This window comes from Molothrus ater, chromosome 12, assembly GCF_012460135.2.
Source record: "Molothrus ater isolate BHLD 08-10-18 breed brown headed cowbird chromosome 12, BPBGC_Mater_1.1, whole genome shotgun sequence".
In the NCBI taxonomy this organism is placed as follows: Eukaryota; Metazoa; Chordata; class Aves; order Passeriformes; family Icteridae; genus Molothrus; species Molothrus ater.
The window spans coordinates 15126145-15139874 of NC_050489.2; the positions used below are offsets into that span (position 1 = coordinate 15126145).

Genomic DNA, 13730 nt, shown 5'->3' on the forward strand with positions numbered 1-13730 from the left:
CAAACCTCTCGGCTGGTTCTGGCTGACCTGGATTGCTCAGGGCTCAGCAGACAGCAGGAATGTCCCCTCCCCTTGTGTCTGTTCTCCTCTGGCCACTTTGCAGAGCTGGTCTGGCTCTGGTCCTGAAGGGGTTTTGGATGGGACATTTGTCCTGCATACCTGCAGCAAGGACAGCAGTTCATTTCACACAGCTTTTCAATGGCACCACGTAGTTATGAGCCTGTGGTTTAGAAAAGAGCTCTCTAAATTATTCTAAACTCATTTCAGTATCTACTTTCTCCTTAAATGATGTAATTGAAAATAAAACAGTAGAGGGAACATTAATACTTTTTGTCAATTTAATTTTCAAAATTTCTGGAGTTTCCTGCCTTAGTGTACGGATTTGATGATGGCAGTTTAAAGACTGTCTGCTGTATTTGGGAAGGTGGCAAGTCTCATTAAGGTTTCACAACATAAAATGAGGCATAATTCAGTGCTGAAAACATGTGAAGTAATGAGAGACATCAGCATAATACAATTATGACGCATTAGATCAGGATTTGCAGCATACCATTACCAACCACTTCTGACTGCAGAGAACAATTACAGTTAAGATGCCTTTTAGCAAAAATGATTTTTAGTTTTATTTTTTATGAAAACCTCCTATGCTCTTGTATACATATCACAATGTGTGACACCTAGGATTCTAGGGAAACAGGGAAAACATTATAACAGAGGTAATTGTGAGCTACTGTAAGAAAACAAACATAAAACCTTCTACTTGTCATTTATGGAGATATTCGTACATTATTAAGAACATACCTTGCAAGTATATTCCTTTATTCATAGGTTTTTTAAAAAGAGATATTGTGATATAAGTAACAGTGGGAAAATTTAAATAAAATTGAATTGATACTAAAGGTTTTGCATTTCACAGTCTCAAACTGTAGCAGGAATTGTTGGTCTACACAAAACCTCTGTGGGGTGAGAGGTGCTGGATTCTCAGTTGAGGGGAGAATCTGAAACAAAAAAGTTGGGGAACTTGCCTAAACTCATGGTACATTAAAGTGATTTCTTCCCCAGCTGTGCTTGGAGAAAACACTCACACCTGGCTTCTTGAGTGCCTTCAGAAGCTGAGGTGTCAGCTTCTCACTCAGGTTCTGAGTGCTTTGGATGTCCCATGCTCCAGTTTCTCCCATGAGGAAAACAGAGTAAATGTATTTGTCTGTGCTCAGGATGTGCCTTCTGTGCAAGTGAAGGAAATGCAGGCTTCAACCATCAAGGTTTTAAACAGCAAAAGCAGGGAGAAAATTGAAAAAATATTATAATTTTAAAATTTCTGATTTTTACATTTTCAATATATTAATCCTCAAATCAGGCCAACTTGAGTCAGCTTAACTTCTATTTCAGAAAGTATTTTGGAGGCTTCATACTTTCTTTTTTTCTTTTGGACATGAAGTACAGACACCTCTTTTCTGTTCCTGGAATCAGTAGCAGAAGCCTAATGTGTGACACCAAGAGGAAAAGCATTACCTGAGTGATGTCGTGTGGACTTGAACCCTTGTCCCCAAGAGGACAGTGGCTGGCAGCTTGTGGTCTAGCCTGTTGAACAACTTGATTATTATGTTTTTTGACCTCCCTATGTCCTTTTACCCTTGGGAGAGACAGGAGAATGTTTCAACTGAGGAAAGCAGAGGCAAAGTAAACCCAACTATGCACATGACTTCAGTAGTGAGTAAACAGCTTTGAACTGCACAGCTGAAGGGAAATTGTTCTGGAGTTCTATTGCATAATGCAAGGCAGCATCATCTTTCTCAAGTCTCTGACCATCAAACAGAAGAAAATATTTACCCAGTGGGGAAGAATGAATTCCTGAATGATGTGCATCTTGTAGGGGTAAAATACCTCTTTGCAGCAAAGTTTGGTTTAGCATTTTCCACCTCCAGCAATTGATACTTCCTATGAAGACTGAACCTGTTGAAATTTTAGTTGTGTTTATTTTGCTGTCCTGATAAGTCTGGCTGGAATGGGACAAGAGGAATTGGAGTGATGATATTCTGTTTAAGGCAAACCTGTAAGGTAGTTGTAGCAGGCAGAATGGGTTCATAGCAAAATAGAAAACAGATGTAGGGAGAAAGTGCCAGATGCAATGAAATGGGGAGGTCAGATGGATCACTTGAGCTTGGGAGACAATGGGAGACTCTTCCTGGCTTCCTTCTGTCCTTTCATTCCTCCAGCAATGCTCATGGTATAACCTTGTAATCCCAGCAGACCCTGGTGCAACCACCAGCTGCTTGGTTCAGTGATGACTTCAGCGTTGTGATGAAAATAGGTACACATCTTTTGGTTCAATTTGTTTTGAGATTTGGAGTTTCAAAATACCTGGAAACAGGGATCTTAAAGCTGAAAATTGTGTTTTGGCACAGTGTGTCCCTCCTAGGTGAGAAGTTTGCTTTAGGTGTATACAGAATTTCTTTTGAAAACACAGAATCACAGAATGGTTTGTGTTGGAACTTAAAGCCCATCTTGTTCCAAGCCCCTGCCATGGGCAGGGACACCTTCCACCATCCCAGGCTGCTCCAAGCCCATCCAGCCTGGCCTAGGACACTTCCAGGAATGGGGAGTCCACAACCTCTCTGGGCAACCTGTGCCAGGGCCTCCCCACCCTGACAGGGAAGTGTGTATCTATAATATGTCCTGATAAACTCTAACTGTATAAAGCACTGTGTAGACTGATCTGTTATTTTCTGTAGTCATTTTATACTGTCCTTTATATCACCTACCATGAAAAATAGATTTTTTAAAATTAATATGTGTCAATCTCAAGCTGTTTTTTATAGAATATTTATTTTTTTTTTTCCTATTGGTATGGTTCCAAAAAATAGCATGTGTTGAGAATAGCACTTACTCTACTTTTTATTTCATGAGTTACATAAGTTTCACTGTCAAAATCAAAGCAAAAAAGATAGCTGTTAACCTTAACACTGCCTTGAGTCCATTCATTGCATTATATAAAGCTGTGCATTACATAGTGTGTGTTTTCAGCAGAATCACCAAATCACAAATGCTACTTTTGGCACTAAATGTTGTGCTTGTCCATCCCTTTTGATGATTTGTATTCACTCTGGGGTTATAATGTTAAACAAGGGAATCAGACAAGTTTCATAACACATTTACTGTAATGTGATACTGTGAACTGAACTTGCTGTTATTTATCCTTTTTTATATTTTCTCTTGTTCCAGCATAAAGCCAAGGTAGAGGCAATGACCTTAGACCTTGCTTCTCTTCAGAGTGTGCAGCACTTTGCTGAAGCATTCAAATCCAAGAATCTGTAAGTACTCAGAAAATTAGATGTAATAATTTCTTGTTATTTTAATGTCTTTATCAGCTGAGCACAGTTGGCAGGATCACCATAGTTGGATGGATCACCAACTGCAGTGAGTGAATAATCATTTCACGGGAATTTTTTTCAATGTAAATTAAAGATCATTTGTTTTCATACACACACACACACAAAAATAAATAACAGATCTTCTATTATTTGATGTGTAGCCCCACTTTTAAAGGGCTTTTTTACCCTGTGGCTGTTGAAAAAGACCAAAGCTGAATTGCATAAAGACAGCTCAGGCAACTGGTAACAGTTTGGCAGTGGTTTGGAAGAGGTCAAGGGTGAACAATTAGTGCACTTCTTGTCTTGTGTTGTTTTCTAACCTTCTCTCTCTCCTTTTCCTCTTTAAAGCCTTAAAAAACCACAGCCCTATGAGCCAGACAGCTCCATTTTCCAGACCTCTCTGTGGAATAGTCCATAACAAAAAAAAAAAAGAAAAACAAAAGGGGAGAGGTTGTGATAATGACATCACTTAACAGTAGACAAATTTATATGGAGATAAGCAGGTTAGATTCCAAGTGGTTCCTTTAATTTAGCTTGAACAGAGCAATGAATGTCTGAATTGAAGAAATTATTTGAAAGCTTTTAACTTCCAAGTCTTGACAATAAATTCCACATTTTGTGCTTTTATCCACAGTTTGACCCATTGATTGTTGTGTGTATTCAAACTTAGCTATTTTCTGCAAGTATTTCTGTAACTGATATGCATCTTACTGTTCTTCTCCAGAGAATATGACCTCTTAGCTTTGAAAATACATTGTCTTAGAGAAAATTATTACAAAGAGTGTTTTTTTTTCACTTTTGAAACACTGCCAAAGATAAATCTCACATGAATAGACAGATGACATTTTAGTACTTATGAGCCAGATATGTAGGTCTTTTAGATGCAAAGAATTGTCAAAACTGACTTCTAACAGAATTTCTTTACTGCCAAAATCCTTAGTATCAATATTTTCTTATCATGTCATCTTCATATATTAAAATTTCTTGCAAGACAAATCCTTGCAAGTATTGCTCTTTACTACTAACTTGGTTTTGTGGTGTGAGAGCAGTAAGTGTTTTAATTTAGAATCTTCATGCTTTTAATATGCTACATTTCTTTAAGTGTGTGGTTCAGTGAAAAGTCAAAACCACTCTTTTTCCAAATGCAGCTCATTTCCTGATTTGTGTGTTGCAGCTCACACCCTGATTGTCCTAGCTAGTCCATTAGGTATGCATGTTTATAAATCCTTGGAAGTGAACAGGCTTAAATCAATTTTGGCAGAGAACTGAAGAAAGGAGAAGATCTAGAATCAGTAAAACCTGGTTTGTTTTTGTTGGCATACCCCATTTCTCCCAGTGTAGGTCTGTAAAGCTACATTGTCAGTGATGGACAGGCATTACTAATGTTTCACTCATTTTATTTGGAAAATAGTTTAGTAATAGACAGCATTCAAAGCCTCTGCCTTGCCTTCAGGCTTTTCTCTCTTAAATATGCTCAGATTTGCCTGTGTCTGGCAGGACTCATCCAAGCATAATGTGGAAGTCTATGTTCTGTATCTACTGTGAGACTTTGGTTTTGACCAAAATGAATTTCCAGTAATATTTTGTTTAAAGTCTGGGGCTGGATGGAAACCAGACCTCACACACTGCCTGTAGCACTGCATCTTTTATCTGATGCAGATACAGAAATTCACCTTACAACCATCTGCACCAGCAGGAGGGTGGACTGGGAGATCTACCAGCTCTTTCTGGCCTCTGATTTTTTTTGTGATTTAACTGTGTCTGGGTAAGTTTGGAAAAGCAGTTATGTGGCAGAGGCATCTTCCTGCTGCAGTGGTGGCTGATGAGTTTTCCAGCCCTGGTGAGCACTGATGACCTTTGTCTGTCTCCTCTTTCGTCGGTTTTGCCTCAGTGTCCAGAGGCTTTTGTCACGTTGGGAATTCCTCTGCACCTGGGGCTTTATGAGCAACTGGAAGGAATCTTACAGGCTCCAGTGACAGACTGAGCCTTGTTCTTTATGCTTGGGCCAGTCTTGTCTGTTGGCAGCCAAAATTTCTGAAATATTTCTGAAATATCTTGTAGGAGAAGCACATCGTGCTGGAGTCCCCCCCCTTCCCATGAGGGACCTGTCACTCTTGTTAGTGACTGTAGGAAATACCTTAGGAGAAGAGGTTTTTCTTTCTCTTACAGATTTCTCAACAATGAAGCTGATAGGAAAAGCAAATTTAGTGGGTGTTGTTTTATTTTTAAATTTTGCTTCCCAAACAAAACTGTCATTTGAGTTCTGAGCTGTCTAGATCTTGGTTTCTGGGGAAAACTACAATACTTCTAAAATGTCAAGGAGAAATTTTGTATGAGCACACACATTTTAATAAAGACCTGCATTTTCCTTATGTGAAGAGGCCTTTAGTATTCAGTGGTGAACATCTTAAACATCTCTGTGCTAGTAGTGATATTCTCTGTTTGGTTTCTCCAGTGCACTGTTGGTTTCTGGGACACTGGTATTTTCCACAACGTGTTGGTCTTGGTGACATATGACCTAGTAACTGAAAATTTCTTAAATAGATGATAGATGCCTTCTGAAATTCTGCTTTTCTGGCACACTTTTTGGCTCTAGGTGTTATTTTTTGTCAGCAGATGTAAGGGTGTGCTCATAGTCACGTCACAGCCTGGGACCCTGTTCTTCCCTGGTTGACAGCAATTGGAAAATAGTCTTGAAGAACAGATCTCCTGGATGAGAAAACTAAAATGGAACAACTTCAGAAAAAGGATCCCTAAATTTTACTGAGTTGAAACCTTTGCAGCTGGGGAAGCTGGGGCTGTTTGCATTGCAGAGAGCAGAGGGGAAATTGCTGAAACTGTGAATCTCTTGCCTTAATCAAATAAGTTGTAGAGAAAAAAAAAAGCCTTCTTGAATGTGCTTGGGAATCTGAGGGATTGTGGAAACCACATGAAGAATGAAGAAATGTCATCCTCTGCTCAGCAGGAATTTAACAGGGCTGGTTGCATACAGACAACAAATGATGCAACAGAGGGAGCCTTGAGAAAAGCATAAATAATAAACAGGAGGAAATAGTTACTCTGAAAAGAAATATTTAATATGAATTGGAATGGTACTTTAAAGGCTAAGGCTAAGAAGCCTTCCCTGTTTGAAAGTAAAAGTCAGATGATTCATCTATAAATTATCATACTTCTGAGATTTAGTGGAAATCTTTTATTCCTACATGGATTTTTTAGGTGTTGCAGACTTGTCCACAGATAAAATCTGAGCTCTGAATATATAAACACCAGTAAATTATGCCATATTCCTATAAATATATTCTAGAAAATCCTTCCTCCTCTCAGAGAAAAAGAGGGGTTTTTTTGTTTGCATTATCTATACTTGTGAGTTGATACAGCTGTTTCTCTTTCTGAGACTTTTTTATCCATGCAGAAGGGTTTTGCTGATTATTTTAGATCCTGCAGTTCTGTGATTGCAACACTCAAACTTTCTCTAGGAGCAGGACAGTGCCCTCCATTTTTTTTCTGGTCTCACAGGTAGAAGGATTCAGTGGGAAAAATAAGGTAAAAACCTAAATCAGTTGGATCTCCCAAAGTCAACTTAGAGAGAAGACAGAATAAAACAATATTGCTGTTTAATATTTAATCTATCATTGTAGCACAACCTGAACACACAGACTAACACATAAAAGGGATGTCCAATAAAAAATAGCCCTCAAGGATTTCTAGCAAAAAATTTTTGGAGAAATCCAGCTATCTTTTAGTATTTAGTATTTCTGGCTTATTTTCTGCAGGGACATTCTCCACTGGATATTTTCACCAGGAGTGAATGAACTCCATCTTCCTTCCTTGTCAAGACAGTGCTAACGTTAGGATGAGAATGGGACAAGAGATCTCAGTGCACCTAAATGGCTGGATTTGTTCAAGTTACTTCTTTTATATGTATCAAGTCTTTCCCCTCTGCTGGTTTCCAGCTCAGGCAGTTCATTGAATGTCTCTGAAAGTCAAATAAATGATCTGTTTATAATAATGTTCTGGGCTAAGATGGATTTGGCATGAGCTGATTTCTGTTCAGCTGGCAGAGGCACACCAACCAATCTTTCATATTAGCGTTTTGGAACTAAGAAACACAGAATTGAATCTGCTATTCATTGAGTGGGCATGATGTGAGGAATTAGGGTTGGTATTAATCCCCCTTACAGACAAAATGACAGCCCTGCTGTGATTGTATGGAGCACAGCATTGGAATTCAGTCAGGGTCAGTGTTGGGTGGCTCAGGGTCTGTGGAATTGGTGTTTGCGTAGGAGTGGAGACGTGTGGATGTGGCACCTTGGTTTTTATTTCTCAATTTGATCATCCCATACTTGGCTGAAACCTGCATACTTTAACTGAGGGAAGCACTGGTGTTTCAGTTCTAAAAGTCCCAGGACAGGACCTGTTGCCAGTATTTACAGCCATGGTGTCCTGGCGTTTGCCTGGACCTCACCATAAAAACACTTCCATGATCAAAACAGCAGGAAAGTTATAGATTAAATTTTATGTGCATTTGTACTTTTCAGTGGTGCATGGTGCCACTTGGTTTGAATTAAAGTTATTTTCTGCCAAACAGTAAGGCTTTAATTTAATGTTCTCAGTGTTTGAGAGAAAAAAGCTGAAGTCATCCTGAAAAATCTTGAATTACTCCAAAGACATGAAACAATGTTTGCCAATAGCTACTGCTTAGAATTTTCTGAATTGTTAGGAGCAATTCACAGTTATGCAGGACTTCCAGATGTAGATCTTCAATGCAGTTACTGTCCTATACTTTAAAGAAAGATTTTTTTTTGTGGTAAGAATTGGCATCTGCTAACAGTTTATTCACTAATGATGTGTGTAGAAATATGGAAAAGACAGCAGTTATGAATTATGGTTCTCCATTTGGAAGTTTAGTCTCTTCTGATTTTCCTAACCAGACCCAAAATGGAGTGGGCCAGGTTTTCAGCTGGCTTCCTTAGCTGAGGCCCCAAACTCTGTAACTGCATTCATTTTTCATGCTGCAGGCAGAAGTGTACTGAAACCTTGCAGGTGCAATTAAGATTTTGGAGCCTGATGAAAAGTCAGTCCAGAATATGATTTTTCTGCATTTCCTTATTATAACTGACATATTGCAGGTTTGTTTTTTTAATTCTAATTGAATGACAATTAGATCATAGATACTGTGTGATAAATTCTATGCATACCTGAGAATACATATGTAAAAATGGGATCTGCTCAGCAAATCAGTACAAATATAACTTAAAAGGTCTGGAAAAAAATGAATATATGATTCAGATGAATTATCAGTGATGCCATTATGCCAACATGTTTAATGGTTCTGTAGTCAATGTATCTCTATCAAAGATGATTGTTGCCACTGCTTATTGTCTTTCCAAAGCTGAACATATTTTATATCCCTGTAAAACTCTGTTAACTCTTTGCCATTAATAGAATTACTTCCTGTGAATTAAAACTAGTGACAGTTGAGATTTTACATTTGTTTTCTCAGCTTAGAGTATGGTTGGCATACTGGCAGTGCCACCAAGGCAGAAACTTCTGGACAACATTGTGCATTTTGAGATATCAAAAAATACCCACATTGAATTAAGAAACATGCATAGTTCAGAAGCTACTGTTGCAGACAGCACATATCTTAAATTTAAATAAGATCAAAGGCTGACTACCTTTGAAACGTACATAATAATATTAGGGTAAAACTTTTTTTTTTTCTCTTTGTGGTGATGCTATGCCTTATTAAAGCCTAGGGATTGGTTTTCTGCATAAATAGTTTTTCTTTTTCTTCTTTCTTCTGTTTTTTACCTCTTGTACACAATTACCCCTTTGTGGTAGCGTGTGTCAAATCATGTGGATCCAAAAATTATTTCCAGTACTTTATAAATGAAAAATTAAAAATCTCAGAATCTTAGATCCTTCCCCCTTTTCCTGGAGGCAGAGATCCTGATGTTTTCATCAGATCACCTTTCTTTTCATCTGCTCTATTGTGGAAATACCTTTTGCCTCAGAATATTTCTTTTTTTTTTTTTATTTTAAGTAAAGTCCATATTACTTAACCATAACTTTACACACGGTTACGTCTACAAAAAATGATGAAGTGCTTTTAGACATTACTAACAAAAAGATTTTGTTTGGTGTTTGTTGCACAGTTTTATGACTACGACTGTGCTGTCCAAAATTTCCAAACCTGCCACTTGTCTTTGGACACTTTGCACTCACTTCACTCTGCCCTAATGAAGAAACCTTGAAAACCCCCCGGGGACTTTCTGCTCCCTGGTTGTTCTGGTGCCATTTTCAGCCACGTCTGTGCTAAATCCAGGGTGAGTCTAAGATGGCTTGGGGCTCTGTTTTCCTAAAAAAATTCCACAAGATGCACCAGCTGTGAAAGCTCTTTTGAGCATCTAAATAAGAAAAATATGTCTGATTAATATGATTAATAACTGATTAAAACATATTCTGTCACAACTATACCAAGGATCTTTGGGCATTATGGATTAATGAGTTTTGAGAAGCTCTGTGTGTTTAATTGATGTTGCCTTCTAAAAATTCTGAATTATCAGGCCAGAGGATTTAATTACATATACATTAATATATATTTAGTCTATTTAGTTAAATGCTTTCTAGGGGAGATAATTAAAAAAAAAGAAGGCAGAGTCTTCTGCTACTTGGGTAGGGAAGGCTCACTGCTAGCCTGAGACTGGCCATGGATCTTAGAATCCAAAAATTTGTGTAATAGACTGAAAAGGTTGTATTTCTTTATTAGCTGTTCCCCAGAATCCCAGAGGATGTCAAAGTACATTAATTTCCATCACAGCATGGAATCTTTCAGGTCTGAATGGCAGCACACAGCTGCTGAAGGGCTGTGTGTGAATTCTGTTACAGCTCTATAATCTCTGGGTAAAACAGGGAAGAGTCATTGGAAAGTGAAATGCTCAAAATGAGGTGTTTTATTCTTTGAATGATCAACTGTGGTCCCAAAAACATTTTCCAAGGATTTAGCTGTTTTCAAGTGAAAATATTATAAATATATAATAAATGTAGTAATTGACCTTTTCTTTTGGTGAGTTGTAGCTTTCTTTTTCTAACAATTCCTTATTGTGTGCAAACAAAATTTGTATATTTAGAAGTACATGCAAAAAATCATTCCATGGTTGTTACAAAAATGAATATTTCTTTAGGTCTGGCTTATGCTTTTTTGTGACTATATGTGAATGTGTGTAAATAATGATTTTCTGACAGACTTTGAAAAAGATGCACTTTGAAGCAGCAAGTGTCCTTAGGTGGGCTGCTGAATGAAAATTACCAGATTCTGGATATTTTAGTTGCTATTGCCTCTTATTAATTTCTGAAGGTGCACGATGATGTGGGGTTATTTTGGTAGTTGTCCCTCACCGTATATGTAAGAAAAAATAATAAAGGGAAAACCACGACTAATGGATGTTTTGTGTTTAGTTCCAAATCAGTTGAGACCTCTGTTCCTTCTCCAAACATTTATGAAATTGTACACTGAAGCTTCTAGAGAGGTAATGAGTAATGATTGAGGGATGGTTGACCTCTATGCAGTATGCAGATGATGTATTAGGAAGGCACAGGAGCAGCTGCTCACAGTAATTCCCATGGATGTGTTATGAAGGAAGAATCAGAACAGCTTCAGTCCACTCCCATTAATCTCTTAGAAGTGGAGCAAAAGTATTTGCTGATCAACAGTGTCAAATCCTGGAGAGAGAAATCCAGTAGGATGAATTGCAGAGAATTTTCCTTGCTTCTAGCAGGAGGTCATCCATCAGGGCTCTAAGTCCTGTGTTAGAGGCTTGCCTTAAAATGAAGCCTGAATGACAATGATCCACATTTCTGTCAGCTGGCAGTTGGCAATAAGGGCATTTTTGCTGACCTTTTAGCCAATATCTTTATAAAAAAGGGAAGTTAGGCATTAAGCATTTTGTTTCTGAAAGCTATTGAGTTAAATAGTGCTTTTTTTTTTCTTTTACATTGAACCAGTAAACATTTAAATATTTTTGTGTCAGTATTAGATTATACATGGTTCTGAGTTTTCCTGCTGCTGTCTGAACCCTGACTTAGTGATTTTCTTGTTGCTTGGTTTCCTGTCAGTACTGTTTGTAAACTGAGGGGGATTTCTAGAGATGGTTGTTTAATTTACCCATTTTCTGGAGAGCCATAAGCCTCCCTTGCCTGTTGGGTATTCCCTTTGTGTATCTAGGCATTCCCTCGTGGAAAGAAGCACAACTTTCTAACTTCCAGAGAAAGCAGCCTGGGTGTTCAGGGTTATGGGGTGGAAAAGTTTGGTGGGCTGTGACTTTGCTTCTTTGTGGAAGAGAAGTCACAGCTCTGCCTTCTTTACTGGCCGTGACAGAGGTCTACAGTTGCTTATGGGACTTTGGGGATATGGTGAGGCCTTTTCTGTTGAATTTCTGTGTAATTCCAAACAGTGTGAACTTTTCAAATCACTTGAGAAGTGCCCCAGATGGTGTGACATTCTGCTTCATGGGAAGATTTGAAAGTATTCCCTGTGCAGGCTCTCTGGTTAACTATTTCATTGCGTTTGAAACGGGAGAACACCAAAGCCAAGAACTCTGTTGACATTTTGGTGGTGTTTGTTTAACCTCCTAGTGCACAGGCTACATTTGTTGAAAAATATTATTCTTACCTTTGCAAATCATCAGTAATTAATTCCCTTGGAAATATCTACTGCTGCACACAGCCAGCTTGGGAGGCTGCTGACAGATCACAGTTTTACATCAGGTGCTAACAAATTGATTATTAAATTTCATAACTAACTGATTTATAGCAACAATTTAATTTCTGTATCTCTCTAATGTATTCACTTACTGTATTTCAAATAGTGCAGAGGAGTTGGATTGCTTAGTTGCTTCTAATGGTGAATTGTGCACAGCATGTGAGATCTGAATGACTTCCCCAGTGCAAAGGTTAGTGAAGTATCACAGGCTTTGTGAAGTGCACAGAATATTAGCTGCATTTCAGCTCAGGTATTCACATATAAGATTGTCCTGGCTGATTCTACATGCTTTTAAAGTTTCACTAAGTTGTAGGCACAGTTACCAGCATGGTGAGGGTTTTCTGGGATTGCTGGGTACCCTGCAGTTGGAGCAGTGTGTTCCTGAGGCTCAAGAAGCAGTGACAACCTGAAAAAACAGAGCAGATCAGGTCCTAGTGCCCACCTAAATGGCGCTGGTATCCCACGTTAGCTCCCTTGGTGGGATGTAAGTCACTGCCTGAAGACATTTTAGGGAGACATAGAGGTAAATTTTCATAACACTCTGCCAGGTTGTAGCTGCAGTGTCTCCAAAAATATCTCATGGGTGTCATGGTTAGAGGGAGCACTTGGTCATGTCAATACCAGGAGTAAACACTGGAAAATTTCCTTTGCTTCTGACATCCTTTGTTGGCCTTTGCTGTGTCTTTGATGTAGAATTACAAACTATTTTAAACTGAGGGGGGATATTTTTTTTCCTTGGAAGCCTCATGCAGATTGCAGCAATGTTTTTAATGAACTTGTGAAATCAAGGTCATAGTTCTGCTATCACTTGAAAATACCCCTGTCATAAAGCAAAGCTGCAGTGCCAGATGTGTGGTGTGAATTGTCACGTATCTTAAAAATTTTGTCCCTGCATAATGATACGTTCAGTGACACAGAGCTGTGCACCACTGAGATTAGAATCTGTCATCTGTGGCTGAAATTCATAACTGCACAGTGGCTGTTACCCAGGTAATCTCATTCATTTCCTGGTGTGCAAATGGCCGGGTCACAAAAACTCAGATGACAATTTTCAGTAATTGGACCTTTGTTAGCAGTCTGACGAGAGACACCGATAGCTTAATGGACGTGGATCCAAAGCTGAGAGGTGGCTTTTTTCTGAGCTGAAATGAAGCACAACATCCATGTCTATTCATACAACCCTTTAGGTTTCTTTTCTGTGGAGTTATCTAGGAAAAAAAATCCTTTATTATTTAGCATTTAAAACCACGAGTGCTAATTAAAAATAAAGGAATTCTAAAAGGGAGTCTGATATGAAATTTTCACTATGATAACTGTTTAAAATGTTTTTGTATTTATTTTTCTATTTCTTCACAGATTTTAATAATAAAATATTGTAAATAATGTTAATTTTACAGTCTCTTAAATCAGAATTACTTTTACTTTGAAAAAAATGAGAAATGGGCTTTGAAAAATACAGATCTCATAAAATGGACCGAAGTATAATTTTATTTCTTTTATAAAATCCAATTAAATTACCTAAAATTTAAAAAAATACTACATTTATCTTTTTATAGTTCTAGAATATTCTCTTAATTAATTGAGCTGACAGATTT

General features: G+C 38.0%; 1 protein-coding gene across 2 annotated transcripts in view; it reads left to right on the top strand.

Annotated features, from left to right (window-relative positions):
• WWOX (WW domain containing oxidoreductase) overlaps positions 1-13730 on the top strand; it is a 473685-nt gene that overhangs the window by 89723 nt on the left and 370232 nt on the right. For both annotated transcript variants that reach the window (XM_036390457.2, XM_036390458.2), the window contains one exon: positions 3223-3311. In XM_036390457.2, coding sequence (XP_036246350.1) covers positions 3223-3311 — 89 coding nt within the window. The remainder of the gene's footprint in view (positions 1-3222; positions 3312-13730) is intronic.